Below are 15,341 nucleotides of genomic sequence, written 5' to 3' on the forward strand. Positions count from 1 at the left end.
AGACCAAAAAAATCAAGGTCTGTTCTATAATCCTTATAGTCAGAAGATAGAATGACAATGGAGTTGTTGTCCAATTATGGAGTCTTCTGGGAGGAGCCAATTGACAGGCTGTCTCAGTTTTCACCATCCAATTAAGGAAAGTGGGCAGATTCCCAAGCCAGGAGGCCCACTTGAATAGCCCGCAACACTGGACCAACGGCAAGCCGACTGGCGGAGGTGGGCGCTGCTGAAGAAGGTAGGGGAGCCCTTGGAAGCCTTATTAATATACTAAAATGTGAAGGGCTCACAGGTTGCAGGGCCATGATTGTGGAGAGGAAACTCCTCCACATGAAGGGTTCTGGCCAACACTGCAGCCTTCACACTTTTGTGGCCGCTTCCTGGAGCCAGTGGGATAACGCCTCGATGCTCCTACTACAGTTTACCATGAGGAGGCTGCCTCCAAGCTGCCATTGGCATCTTGACTAAGTGGGGGGTGGGTTGGGGAAGGGGGGAATGTTGGTCTGTGTCGGAAGCTTCCCAGTGGTCTCCTGAACCTGCTCCCAAGTGGGCCGTTAATTGGGCTAACTGCCTGGCTGCCGCTACCGATTGGTTGTCGTCCTCCCCAAGAAGCTGATTCTGGAAAAATCGTGCGGAGGCGCCAAAAGATTGGGCAATGGCTATACCATGCTGTAGTGTGAATTTGCCAGCTCATCCAACTTCTATCCTGCCTCCACTTCAGTGGCAAAATCCAGCCCTATGTTTCCACTATAACCCTCAGGAGTCTGTTCTATGGATTTAATACTCACTCACTGAAATCTTCAAATTAGTGTTTAATTTACCCTCCTTCAAACACGGGCCATGTTCTCTGGTTCTACTGTTCTGAATATTCTGAAGAAGTAATGTAATCTTTGTTTCTACTTTATTTCCATTAGATTGGAAAATAGCGAATGTAACTCCTTTATTTAAAATGGGAGGGAGACCGAAAGCAGGAAACCACAGGCCAGTTAGCTTAACATCTGTCAGAGGGAAAATGTTAGATGCTGTTATTAAAGACGTTCTCGCAGGACATTTAGAAAAAATGAAGGTAATCTGGCAGAGTCAACATGGTTTTGTGAAAGGGAAATCCTGTTTAACATATTTATTGGAGTTCTTTTGAGGGAGTTACATTTGCTGTGGATAAAGGGGAACTGGTGGATGTAATGTACTTAGATTTCCAGAAGGCATTTGATAAGGTGTCACATCAAAGGTTATTGCAGAAAATAAGAGCTCATGGTGTAGGGGGTAACATATTGACATGGATAGAAGATTGGTTAGCTAACAGGAAACAGACAGTAGGCATAAGTGGGTCATTTTCTGGTTGGCAAGATATAACGAGTGGTGTGCCACAGAGATCTGTGCTGGGGCCTCCACTTTTTACAATTTATATTGTTACGACAGACCACCCCTGTCAAAGCCCCCAATCAAAATATACGATCCTTATTGTGGTGGGATCAACGCACTGTTAATTCAATCCTGTCGCTCCACAGATTGGCTAACATATCATTTAAAAACTTTCCAAATTAAAGAAAGACCCACAAAATTGTAACATCTATTAACCCCCAAATGAGACTAACCAAACCAGGTGTCTTTAAATCAACAAATTAACTCTTTTAATTAAAAGAACTAAATTCTTAACCACTATGAACATTTAAAAATAGAAAAATTAGAGTCATTGCACATTTACAGTCCATGTTGTTCGAAGTCCAGTGAATTTCAACAATTAACGACTTGCAAACACTTCCAACAGAATCAATCTGACTTTAGAGTTTTTGAGGGATAAAAGATTGTCACAGTCTAATCTCCCTTTCTTCAATTTAAATTACCAGAGATCTCTGTTTTGGCTTGATTTTTTTTCCTCAGAATTTTGAGAGATAATTATTACACAGACTAAATTCCTATTCCTTCAGTTTAAATGATTGAGAGCTCTTTTTCCAGGCTCTGACAGCACAGCTGTGTCTTCTGTCTGTGTCAGTGTGTTCTGTTAGGTCAAACTGTCTCACTAAAAGCCAGTTCAAACTGAATTGAAACAAATGTATTGCATCAGGCTCATTCCCAGTGGCTGTTTCCATGGTATTGAGAATGCACCCTTTGAATGGCTGTTTCCAAATGGCTGTTACTAAGGCAACGAAAATGCACTTTTCTATAACTCCTGAGGCTTGCCGGCTCTTAAAGCAATACTGATCCCTTGCAAACTTTAAAGGCAAACCGCATATTCCGAAAAAAATAACCACAGGACCATGACAATATAAATGATGTAGATGAAGGGACCGAAGGTATGATTGCTAAATTTGCTGATGACGCAAAGATAGGTAGAAAAGTCACTTGTGAAGAGGATGTAAGGAGGCTACAAAGGGAAAGGTTAAGGGAGTGGTCAAAGACCTGAAAAATGGAGTATAATGTTGGAAAGTGTGAAATTGTCTACTTTGGCAGGAAGAATAAAAAAGAACCATATTATCTAAATGGTGTGAGATTTGCAGAGCTCTGAGATGCAGAGGGATCTGCATCTGCAGAGGGTGTCCTAGTGTATGAATCGCAAAAGTTAGCATGCAGTTACAGCACGTAATTAGGAAAGCTAATAGAATGTTATCTTTTATTGTGAGGAGATTTGAATATAAAAGTAGGGAGGTTATGCTTCAGCTATACAGGGCATTGGTGAGACCACATCTGGAGTACTATGTACAGTGTTGGTCTCCTTATTTAAGGAAGGATATAAATGCGTGGAGGCACTACAGAGAAGGTTTACTGGACTAATACCTGGAATTAGCGAGTTGTCTTACGAGGAGAGATTGGACAGGCTAGGCTTATATTCACTGGAATTTAGAAGTGTAGGAAGCAACTTGTTTGAAACATATAAGATCCTGAGAGGTCTTGAAAGGGTGGATGTGGAAAGGATGTTTCCCCTTGTGGGAGAATCTAGAAACTAGGAGTCACTGTTTTTTTTTTAAAAAAAAGGGATTGCCCATTTAAGATAGAGATGAGGAGAAATTTTTTCTGAGGGGCATGAGCCTTTGGAATTCTCTTCCTCAAAAGGTGGTGGAAGCAGAGTCTTTGAATATTTTTAAGGCAGTGGTAGATAGATTCTTGATAAGGGGGTGGAAGGTTATCGGGGGTAGTTGGGAAATTGGATCAATCAGTTCAGCCATGAACTTATTGAATGGCAGAGCAGGCTCAAAAGGCCAGGTGGCTTACTCCTACTCCTAATTCGTGTGTTCGTATTTGAAACTCTACCTATGTACACACAACTGACTAATCAGTTTGTGTGATAGCTATAGGCAAAGAAAATGAATAATACAATGGAGATTCAAGTAACAACAAACAGCATGCTTACAGTTTAGACCATATGAATGTGGAACCAGTGCTCAGTGTACATTATTCTGAGAAATAATCAAAAGGCTAATGGAGTGTTTGTAATTATCTCAAGGGGGTTGATATACAAAGGGATGGAGATTATGCTATTATTGTATAAAACTCTGCTTAGACCACATCTGGAGTACAGTGATCAGTTGTGGGCACCACACCGCAGGAAGGTTGTATTGGCCTTGAAGAGAATGCAGTGCAAATTCACCAGAATGATATCTGGACTCTACGGATTAGATATACGAGGGAAGGCGGCTTGTAGTCTCTTGTGTATAGAAGATTGAGGTCTTTAAGATGATTAATAGATTTGGTAGGATAAATAGAAACTATTTCTGTTCGTGGGGAGATTGCGAACAAGGGGGCATAACCTAATATTTAGAGATGGCCTATTCAGGGATGATACAAGGAAGCACTTCTTAACACAAAGGGTTTCCCACAAAAAGCTGAAACTAGATCAACTGAAAAATTCAAAGCTGAAGTAAATAGTTTTTTGTTGGGAAAAGATATGGAGCAAAGGGAAGTTGGTAGCATTCTCGCCTTTGCATCACAATGTTCTGGGTTGAAGTCCCGCTCCAGAACTTGAGCACAAAAATCAAGTCTGACACGCCGGTGCAGTACTGAGGGAATGCTGCACTGTCAGAGGTGCCGTTTTTAGGATGAGACATTAAACCGAGGCAATGTCTGCCCTCAATGGACGTAAAAGATCCCATGGCACTATTTCAAGGAGCACGGGGGTTTCCCCATGTCCTGTCCAATATTATCCCTCAATCAACATCACGAACATAGATTATCTAGTCATTGTTGCATTTCTGTTTGTGGAAGTTTGCTGTGTGCAATTTGGCTGCCGCATTTCCTACAATTCACTTCAAAAATGCGTCATTGGCTATAAAGTGCTTTATAGAGTGGTTGTGAAAAGTGCTCTATAAATGCAGGTCTATCTACGAAAATTGGCATCGGACAAGGTAGAAAGAATTTGCATCGATATGGCACCTTTCACAAATTGTGCTTTCTGGCTGATGACGGGCCTTTGTAGTATAATCACAGTTGTAATGTAGAAATTGCAGATGCCCCTCTATGTTGCTTTCATAGATCTCACCAAAGCCTTTGACCTCATCAGCAGACGTGGTCTCTTCAGACTACTAGCAAAGATCGGATGTCCACCAAAGCGACTAAGTATCATAACCTCATTCCATGACAATATGAAAGGCACAATTCAGCATAGCGGTGCCTAATCAGACCCCTTTCCTATCCTGTGTGGCATGAAACAGGGCTGTGTTCTCGCACCTATACTGTTTGGGATCTTCTCACTGCTGCTCTCACATGCGTTCAAGTCTTCAGAAGAAGGAATTTTCCTCCACACAAGATCAGACCTTGCCCGTCTTAGAGCGAAGATCAAAGTACGGAAAGTCTTCATCAGGGAACTCCTCTTTGCTGACGATGCTGCATTAACATCCCACACAGAAGAGTGTCTGCAGAGACTCATCAACAGGATTGCGGCTGCCTGCAACGAATTTGGCCTAACCGTCAGCCTCAAGAAAACGAACATCATGGGACAGGACGTCAGAAATGCTTCATCCATTAATATCGGCGACCATGCTCTGGAAGTGGTTCAAGAGTTCACCTACCTAGGCTCAACTATCACCAGTAACCTGTCTCTAGATGCAGAAATCAACAAGCGCATGGGAAAGGCGTCCGCTGCTATGTCCAGACTGGCCAAGAGTGTGGGAAAATGGTGCACTGACATGGAACGCAAAAGTCCGAGTATATCAAGCCTGTGTCCTCAGTACCTTGCTCTATGGCAGCGAGGCCTGGACGACGTATGTCAGCCAAGAGCGACGTCTCAATTCCTTCCATCTTGGTTGCCTCCAGAGAATCCTTGGCATTAGGTGGCAGGACTGTGTCTCCAATGTAGAAGTCCTCAAGGCAGCCAACATGCCCAGCATATACACCTTACTAAACCAGCGGCGCTTGAGATGGCTTGGCCATGTGAGCCGCATGGAAGATGGCAGGATCCCCAAGGACGCATTGTACAGCGAGCTTGTCACTGGTATCCGATCCACCGGCCATCCATGTCTCCGCTTTAAAGACACCTGCAAATGCGACATGAAGTCCTGTGACATTGACCACAAGTCGTGGGAGTCAGTTGCCAGCGATCGTCAGAGCTGGCAGACAGCCATAAAGACGGGGCTAATGAGTGGCGAGTTGAAGAGACTTCGCAGTTGGCAGGAAAGAAGACAGAAGTGCAAGGGGAGAGCCAACTATGTAACAGCCCTAACAACCAATTTTATCTGCAGCAGCTGTGGAAGAGTCTGTCACTCTAGAATTGGCCTTTATAGTCACTCCAGGCACTGCTCCACTGACCACCTCCAGGCGCTTACCCATTGTCTCTCGAGACAAGGAGGCCCAAGAAGAGTGTAGAAATTGTAGCAGCTAATTTGCACACAAGGTCCCACAAATAGCAATGAGAGAATGATCAGATAATTTGTTTTAGTTGCTACCAACTGAGCCACAGCTTATACAGCTAAAGCAGTGGTTCCACTAGGTAAGAAAAACGTGCCTTTCATGACCTCGGGATGCCCCTAAGCACTCACCAGCCAATAAAGTACTTTTGAAGTGTTGTCACTATTGTATGTTGTCAGACCTGTGTCACTTTTAAAATTGACAACTTTTATAATTGTATACCATTCACAACTAGCAATTCACTTTCTTTCCCTGCAAAAATAAATCTTTTATTCCATGGTCTTTGCAGGAATCTGCATAAATCTAGGAACAGAACTGCTGGAAAGTGTTTTGAATTTGAAAATTAGTAGTTTACTTCAGCAAAAAAAAAAAAATCATGAGCTCATCTACCTTGAGGACCTTGACCTGTTCAGAATGTGCTGGTCACTTCTCTTTCTCCACGTACTACAGCTTGAAAGTGCCCAGCTGGCTGCTGCAAAGAACAGCGATTTTGCTAGTGCTGCAAAGGAAGACATGGACGCAGCAAAAATGAGGATCGACACACTAACATCTCAACTTCAGCAATGCCGTAATCAGGTAAAACCTCAATTTATTCTCTAGAATATATCCAAAGTTTCAAACTTGGAAAAAATGTTTTACATGAAAATGGTGATTAGAGAATCATACATCGGAAAAGAAGGCCATTCGATCCATTGTGTCTATGCTGACTCTTTGGCAGAGCTAGTCTCATGCCCCTGTGCCTTCCCCATAGCCCTAAAAATTTCTCTTTTTTTTTTCTAAGTATATATCCAATTCCTTTTTGATAGTTACTAGTGAACCTACCTCTGCCACCTTTTCAGGCACTGCGTTCTAGATCATAATTCACTGCATAAATTTTATTTCCTCACTCGCCGTTGATCCTTTTGCCAGTTGTCATAAAGCTGTGTCATCTAGTTACCAATCCTTCTGATTACTATCAGCAGAAGTTCTAATTCTCTTTGGATATTAATTAGCATTGCCTGCCACATATTACTATATTAGAGTTCTTTTTTTTTTAATGTATCATAAGAAGTTGGATAATCCAGTACAGGGGTTCTCAACCAGGGGCCGTAGCTACCTCGGGGTCCATGAGAAGGTTTCGAGGAGGCCACTGGAACTAACAAGTGGAAATGCTTGTTTCATCCATCGTCTCAATGTGCTGCCTGCCTGCCTGGCCACTAATCTTTGTGTAACTCACAATTGTGACTTCGATCTAGCCAATCTTCTTGTTTGATTTATTGGTACTTTGGACAGGTAATGCAAGATTACTGCTTGGGTCGGGTTATCGTCATGCTTAAGACATGGTGGGGCAGAATGATCCTGTGCAGGGACTGGGCCAACAGGGTGGACATTGAGGTTATCACCAGCAGCATTAAAAAGATTGTGGATTTCCTCAATTCATTCGGTAAGGAGCAGCAGCCAGTGAATAATAAATAACCAACAGTAACAATAGAATCGCCAAAGGACAGCCTCCTCTTTACACCCACTCTTTCTAATGATGCTGGGATTTAAGGCCTGGTTCAGGTCATATCCTGTATTCATTTGTCTCTAACTTGGTGTTGGTTCTTCTTTCTTCTTTTGGGCCTCCTTATCTCGAGAGACAATGGATACGCGCCTGGAGGTGGTCAGTGATTTTGGAGTGACCTCTCCATGGCGCATGCCTGGGCAAATTTATGGAGGTTGAGAGTTGCCCAGTCGTCAAAACCCCCCTCTCGGCCTTTCTGGTGGGGTCCAAAGGAGTGCAGGACACGACGTTTGGCACCAGTATGGCTGCAGGAACTGCCGGAAACATGCCAAAGGTGACACATGACCGCCTACGTGTTGGTGGAACACTCAAATTGCGTCTAATTTCCAGTTATCGATTTAAAGGGGTTATAGGACATAGGAAAATAGGAACAGGAGTAGGCCATTCAGCCCCTCGAGCCTGTCCCGCCATTCAATGAGATTATGGCTGATCTGTGGCCTAACTCCACATACCTGCCTTTGGCCCATATCCCTTAATATTTTGCTTAACAAAAATCTGTCTATCTCAGATTTAAAATTAGCAACTGTTCTAGCTTCAACTGCTGTTTGTGGTAGAGTTCCAAACCTCTACCACCCTTTGTTTGAAGAAATGCTTCCTAACATCTCTCCTGTACTGCTTGGTCCTAATTTTTAGACTATGCCCCCTAGTTTTAGAATCTCCAACCAGTGGAAATAGTTTATCATTATCTAGTCTGTCTTTTCCTGTTCATATCTTGAAGCCTTCGATCGGATCACCCCTTAACCTTCTAAATTCTAGCGAAAACAGGCCTAATTTGTGTAATCTCTCCTCGTAACTTAACCCCTGTAGTCCAAATATCATTCTTGTAAACATATGTTGCACTCCCTCCAAGGCCAATATATCCTTCCGAAGGTGTGGTGCCCAGAACTGCTCACAGTACTCCAAATGGGGTCTAACCAGGGTTTTGTACAGCTGCAGCATAACCTCTGTGTCTTTATACTCCAATCCTCTCGATCTAAAGGCTAGCATTCCATTAGCCTTTTTGATTATTTTCTGCACTTGCTCGTGACATCTTAAAGATCTATACACCTGAACCCCCAAGTCTCTTTGGACATCCACTGTACTTAACCTCTTCCCATTTAGAAGGTAACCTGCTCTATCCTTTTTTGCTCCAAAATGGATAACCTCACACTTGCCCGCATTGAAATCCATCTGCCACAGTTTTGCCCACTCACCTAGTCTGTCGATATCTCTTTGTAATTTTATGCAATCATCTAGACTGTCTACAATGCCGCCTAACTTTGTATCATCAGCAAATTTGGATATATGACTTACTATGGCATCAGCCAAGTCGGTAATGAATCATGTGAATAATTGAGGCCCCAACACAGACCCCTGCGGGACACCAGTAGTCACATCCTGCCAATCGGACTTTCTTTTCTTTTTCTTTCTTTTCTTTTCTTTCTTTTGGGCCTCCTTATCTCGAGAGACAATGGATACGCGCCTGGAGGTGGTCAGTGGTTTGTGAAGCAGCGCCTGGAGTGGCTATAAAGGCCAATTCTGGAGTGACAGGCTCTTCCACAGGTGCTGCAGAGAAATTTGTTTGTTGGGGCTGTTGCACAGTTGGCTCTCCCCTTGCGCCTCTGTCTTTTTTCCTGCCAACTACTAAGTCTCTTCGACTCGCCACAATTTAGCCCTGTCTTTATGGCTGCCCGCCAGCTCTGGCGAATGCTGGCAACTGACTCCCACGACTTGTGATCAATGTCACACGATTTCATGTCGCGTTTGCAGACGTCTTTATAACGGAGACATGGACGGCCGGTGGGTCTGATACCAGTGGCGAGCTCGCTGTACAATGTGTCTTTGGGGATCCTGCCATCTTCCATGCGGCTCACATGGCCAAGCCATCTCAAGCGCCGCTGACTCAGTAGTGTGTATAAGCTGGGGGTGTTGGCCGCTTCAAGGACTTCTGTGTTGGAGATATAGTCCTGCCACCTGATGCCAAGTATTCTCCGAAGGCAGCGAAGATGGAATGAATTGAGACGTCGCTCTTGGCTGGCATACGTTGTCCAGGCCTCGCTGCCGTAGAGCAAGGTACTGAGGACACAGGCCTGATACACTCGGACTTTTGTGTTCCGTGTCAGTGCGCCATTTTCCCACACTCTCTTGGCCAGTCTGGACATAGCAGTGGAAGCCTTACCCATGCGCTTGCCCATTATCCCCACTCTCTGTCGCCTACCACTCAACCAACTTCCTAACCATGTCAATAATTTGCCCTCAACTCCATGGGCTTCTACCTTAGTTAACAGTCTCTTATGTGGGACTTTATCAAATGCCTTCTGGAAGTCCATATAAATAACATCCATAGACATTCCCCTGTCCACTACCTTAGTCACCTCTTCAAAAAATTCAATGAGATTTGTCAGGCATGACCTTCCCGTTATGAATCCATGCTGGCTATCCCTGATTAACTGAAATTTTTCTAGGTGTTCAGTCACCCTATCCTTGATTATAGACTCCAGCAACTTGCCCACCACAGATGTCAGGCTATAATAAAAGCAAAATACTGCGGATGCTGGAAATCTGAAACAAAAACAAGAAATGCTGGAATCACTCAGCAGGTCTGGCAGCATCTGTGGAAAGAGAAGCAGAGTTAACGTTTCAGGTCTGTGACCTTTCATCAGAAATGTTGATATCTCTTCAGGTAAAGTTAATGAGCATGTTGTGGTAAATAATTACCAAAGGGAATTTCCTCCAGAATGATCAATTATCTGATGATTTCCATATTTGTACCCTTAAAAGTGATGTCGGGCCCATAGAATATAAGTGGACATGTGACTAAGTAGAAATTTTACACCTATCAAATACTGTTTAAGTCCAGAGAAATGAACCTTGCCCCCTTCCCACAAGTAAACATGGAATCATAATTTGTTTGTCGTTGAGATGTCGGTGACAATAGCCTAAGATCTTGCTGTTGTCCCCTGTCAAGTCATGAGCCTTTCTGCCTATCGCTTCTTGCATTGAATCTTCCCACTTACTATCTAAATATCCCAGCAGGATGGAAGCTTTGTTTTGGGAGGAGGTTTCTCATTGTAGCAAACTGATTTTCTTTGTTATTGTCTTTTTCTTATAATTCCCTTTTTTATTATTCTAATTTTCTCAGATTTCTGCTCTGCAATCTAAAGTTCAGGATTTGGAGATGACGTTAGATCGTGAGAAGACAGCTAACCAAAAGCAGATGGCAGACAAGGACCAAGAAACTGCTGAAATTCGCGATCAACTGTTGGTGAAGCTGGATGAGTATAATGAACTACTTGATGTGAAACTGGCATTGGACATGGAGATAAACGCTTACAGAAAAATGCTGGAGGTAGAGGAACAAAGGTAAGTTCCTTGTTTATTTGATTTTGGCGAAGTTTCATCGCTTAACGATCTATCCGAAGCAAAATTAACCTGTTCAAACTATTTGAAGGAGGTACTTATTTCCATGTTACTGTTAAGCATTGCTCCTTCTACAGTCACAGCATGAGACTACATTCTATAATTCTCTACAAAGTCTTCTTATTTTAATTTATGCACTTACTCTCTCCTAATCTGAATCTCTATCTAAAGGAACTCTGTAGCAAGTGGCTCCACTCCTGACTCCCCAAGCCCTCTAGTACCTACAAGGCACATGTCAGGAGTGTGATGGAATCCTCTCCACTTGCCTGGGCAGGTACAGTTCCAACAACATTCAAGAAGCTTGACATTCGATCTAGAACAAAGCAGCCCACTTGCTTGTTGCCCCATTCACTGGCTTACCATCACTCCTGCCGCCATTGGTGTACCATGGCTGCAGTGTGTCCTGTGCTGTCTACAAATGCACTTCAACACGCCATGGCTTCCTCAACAAGGCCTCACAAATCAGTGACCACCGCCTCGGAGCACAAGGGCAGCAGGTGCATGAGATCACCATCATCTTCAAGTTCCCCACCAAGTTACACACCATCCTGATTTGGTCAAATTCATGGAACTTCCTGGATAACTGTATTGCGGGAGTAACTTCACCACATGGACGGCATTGGTTGAAGAAGGTAGTCCACCACCATCTAGTTGGTGGCAACTAGAGATGGGCAATATATGCTGACCTCGCCACAGATGCCCATGTCCGAGAATGAATTTTTAAAATAAATCTGCGCTAGTCCTCCATTCCCTATCCTGTCTGAGTCCTGATGTCGAGTATCAGATTCCAGGATCATTTTGGCCAGCAGCCGGCTTCCATCAATTTGTCTTTACCACTATCCCAAATTCTCTAGAAATATTGAGAGTATTTTTTAACATGAAACATGGTGGCCTCACAATAAATGATTTAAATCCAATGAAGAGCTGCTTGGTAATTTAAAGTGCTATGCTGATAAACACTTGCACTTCAGATTTGAAACTGCAGATTTTTCTTTGTCAGGTTCATTTGATTCTTCTCACAAAGCAAATATAGCCACAGGTACACAACCATTATAGAATATTGAATAGAGCGGTGTCATCAGCTGTTACTATGGGGAGGGGGGGGGTGGTAAAGGGTGTAGATTCTGCATGCAGAGCTAAAATTATTTTGTTCAGTGATATTTTAGGGTCAAATTCTAGATTTTTTTTTTAATGGGATGTGGGTGTTGCTGACCAAGTCAGCATTTATTGCCCATCCCAAATTGCCCTTGAGAAAGTGGTGATGAGCTGCCTTCTTGAATGGCTGCATTGAAGTCCCTCACCCAGAGTACATTCTGTGCCCATGGTACCCAAGTGATGGTCAACATGGAGAAGCACTGATTCCTCAGCCGAGTGGAGGGTGGTAGGTGGTTATCAGCAGTAGGCTTTCTTGCCTGTGTTTGGCCTGATGCCATGAGACTTCATGGGGTCTGGAGTCCATATTGAGGACTCCCAAGGCAACTCCCTCCTGATTGTACACCATGGTGCCACCACCACTGTTTGGTCTGTCCTGCTGGTGGGACAGGACATACCCAGGGTTGGTGATGGAGGTGTCTGGGACATTGGCTGTAAGGTATTTGGTGAGTATGACTATGCCAGGCTGTTGCTTGTCTAGTCTGAGCTAGCTCTCCCAATTTTGGTACAAATCCTCAGAACTTTGCATGGTTGACTGGGCAGGGTGAGCTGCTGTGGTTTCCGCTGCTTATGTTGATACTGGGTGGTTCATCTGGTTTTATTCTTTGTTGACTTTTCTATCGAAGTTTTGTACAACTGAATGGTTTGGTAGACCATTTCAGAGGGCATTTCAAGAGTCAACCATATTGCTGTCGGTCTGGAGTCACAGGCAGGTCAGACCGGATAAGGATGACAGATTCCTTTCCCTAAAAGACATTAGTGAACCAGGTGGGTTTTTACGACAATCTGGTCGTTTCATGGTCACCATTACAGCGACTAGCTTTTAGTTCCAAATTTATTAGTTAATTGATTTTAAATTTGGGGCGGCGCAGTGGTTAGCACCGCAGCCTCACAGCTCCAGCGACCCGGGTTCAATTCTGGGTACTGCCTGTGTGGAGTCTGCAAGTTCTCCCTGTGTCTGCGTGGGTTTCCTCCGGGTGCTCCGGTTTCCTCCCACATGCCAAAGAATTGCTGGTTGATAGGTTAATTGGCCATTATAAATTGCCCCTCGTATCGGTAGGTGGTAGGGAAATGTGGGGACAGGTAGGAATATGGAATTAGTGTAGGATTAGTATAAATGGGTGGTTGATGGTCGGCACAGACTCGGTGGGCCGAAGGGCCTGTTTCAGTGCTGTATCTCTAAACTAAACTAAATTCCAGCAGCTGCCATGGTGGGATTTGAACTTGTGTCCCCAGAATATTAGTTGGAGCCTCTGGTTTCTAGTCCAGTAGCATCTTCCCTAGTCAATGCTTGATATCCTGTTCCACTCCAGGAAAACTTAAACTATGTGAATTTATTAGGTTAAGTGTCAGAAGTTTGCTCAATGATGTATGATGAGTTTATTCTGCCTGCTGTGGACACCATATTCCAGAATATTGGCAGTGATTATTTGAGCTGCATTGAGAACCCAATTCATTCTTATGCATTTGACTGGCAAGACTGCCTTTCCGGAACCATTGGCATCAGGTCCAGGAGGTTCTCCCCCTTTTGTGGTTTGGCTTTATGTGGGCTATATGAAAGTTGCATTCAATAGAACTCCTTTAACTCCTGATTGATAACTGAATGTAGTCCCTTTTATAAGTCGTTTTAAAACTGCTTGCAAATGTAATTTGAAGTTTCTTACCTAGAAGGTAGCTTTGGTTTGTATAAGCCCAAGATTATAGGTAGTCTCATTGGTTATTTACTTCATATGGTAAGAAGACCTCGAATGACTTGATGAAATAGCTCATGGGATAACTATTGCATTGTAACATTTCACTGGTAAATATCCCAGGGACCCAGTTTAAAACGATTCTTACCATTCCACAGGTACTTTTTTTGGCTTCTCTCAAATCCACTTTCCATTGACTGTGTCTTATACAACAATTGCACAGCCTACTATTGCAGTTTCACCAAATTGAGCTAATACTCAAGACAGTGTTTTTTGCGGATCTGTTTTGGCAACAGGGATTGGAGCATCCTAACTAGAGTTGTATTTATTTAATGCCTTTAACATAATAAAACATCCCGAGGTGCTTTACAAGCATTATCAAACAAAATTAGACACTGAGCCACATAAGGAGATATTAGGCCAGATGACCAAAAGCTTGGTCAAAGAGGTAGGTTTTAAGGGGTGGCTTAAAGAGGAAAAGAGAAGTAGAGAGATTTAGGGAAGGAATTCCTGAGCTTTGGACCTTGGCTGCTGAAGCCACCAATAATGGAGTGATTAAAATCAGGAATGCTCAAGAGGCCAGAATTGGCAGAACGCAGTGATCCTGGAGGGTGTTGTGGGATCATGTGGTGGCTTTAGGTCTGTGGGAGATCAGAGATTGGGAAAAGGCCATGGAGGGATTTGAAAATGAGGATGAGAATTTTAAAATTAAGGCGTTGCTTAATCAGGAGCCAATGTAGGTCATCGAGCACAGGGGAGATGGATGAGCAGGACTTGATGTGGGTTAGGACTTGAACTGCAGCATTTGAATGACTCAAGTTTGCGGAGGGTAGAAGTAGGGACTTAGGCCAGGCGTGTATTGGAAAAAAATCAAGTCTAGAGGTGCCAAAGGCATGGTTGAAGTTTTCAGCAGCAGCTAAGCTGAGGCAAGGTCAGAGTTGGACAACGTTATGGTGGTGGAATTTGATGGTCTTAGTGATGGTGTGGATGTGGTAGGAAGCTCATCTCTGGGTTAGATATAAAACCAAAGTTATACATAGTTTGGTTCAGCCTCATATGGTTGCCAGGGAGTGGAATGGAGTCAGTGGCAAGGGAACAGATATTGTGATGGGGACTGAAGACAATGGCATCTGTCTTCCCAATATTTAGTTGAAGGAAATTTCTGCTCATCCCATACTACTACAAATCTGGTATTTTGGTGTGGTTCCTATAATATGTGAGGGATTCCTATAAGAATGAAAGACCTGCATTTATAATGACAATTTAGAATGACGAAGAAAGTGGGATTACGTACCTTTTTTTATAGGATCTTCCATCTTCAAATCATGACATCCTTCAGCATGATTCCTCTCAACTATCCCTTCACTCATCCTGCTATTTCAATCAAAAAGAACTGAGTTGTTAGACAATCCCGAGCCTTTGAGTATAACAGAAGCGAGAGGGAATGTCAGTTGAAGGGGTAATCTTTGTATTATTACAGAGGCATAGAAGACCTTTCTTCAGATTACGCAAGGATGGCCAGATTCCTACAGTTAAGGAAGCCTGCTTTCATCAAAGAATGACAAAGACTCAACAAGCATGTAATTCCACTAATCAGTAAATCAATCCTTAATTTTGAATTTGTGCCAAAAGCATAAAGGAGAAAGTAGGAATAATATTTTCTGTGCCAAGAGTGATCAAGATATAGAATAATTTACCACAAGTGGCTCTTGAAGCTGAGT

General features: G+C 43.3%; 1 protein-coding gene across 1 annotated transcript in view; it reads left to right on the top strand.

Annotated features, from left to right (window-relative positions):
* LOC137352307 (lamin-B3-like) overlaps positions 1-15,341 on the top strand; it is a 75,825-nt gene that overhangs the window by 26,713 nt on the left and 33,771 nt on the right. The window contains exons 5-6 of the mRNA XM_068017593.1: positions 6,286-6,411; positions 10,500-10,720. Of these exons, the coding sequence (XP_067873694.1) occupies positions 6,286-6,411; positions 10,500-10,720 (347 nt within the window). The remainder of the gene's footprint in view (positions 1-6,285; positions 6,412-10,499; positions 10,721-15,341) is intronic.

The sequence above is a fragment of the Heterodontus francisci genome, chromosome 38 (assembly GCF_036365525.1).
Source record: "Heterodontus francisci isolate sHetFra1 chromosome 38, sHetFra1.hap1, whole genome shotgun sequence".
Lineage (NCBI taxonomy): Eukaryota > Metazoa > Chordata > Chondrichthyes > Heterodontiformes > Heterodontidae > Heterodontus > Heterodontus francisci.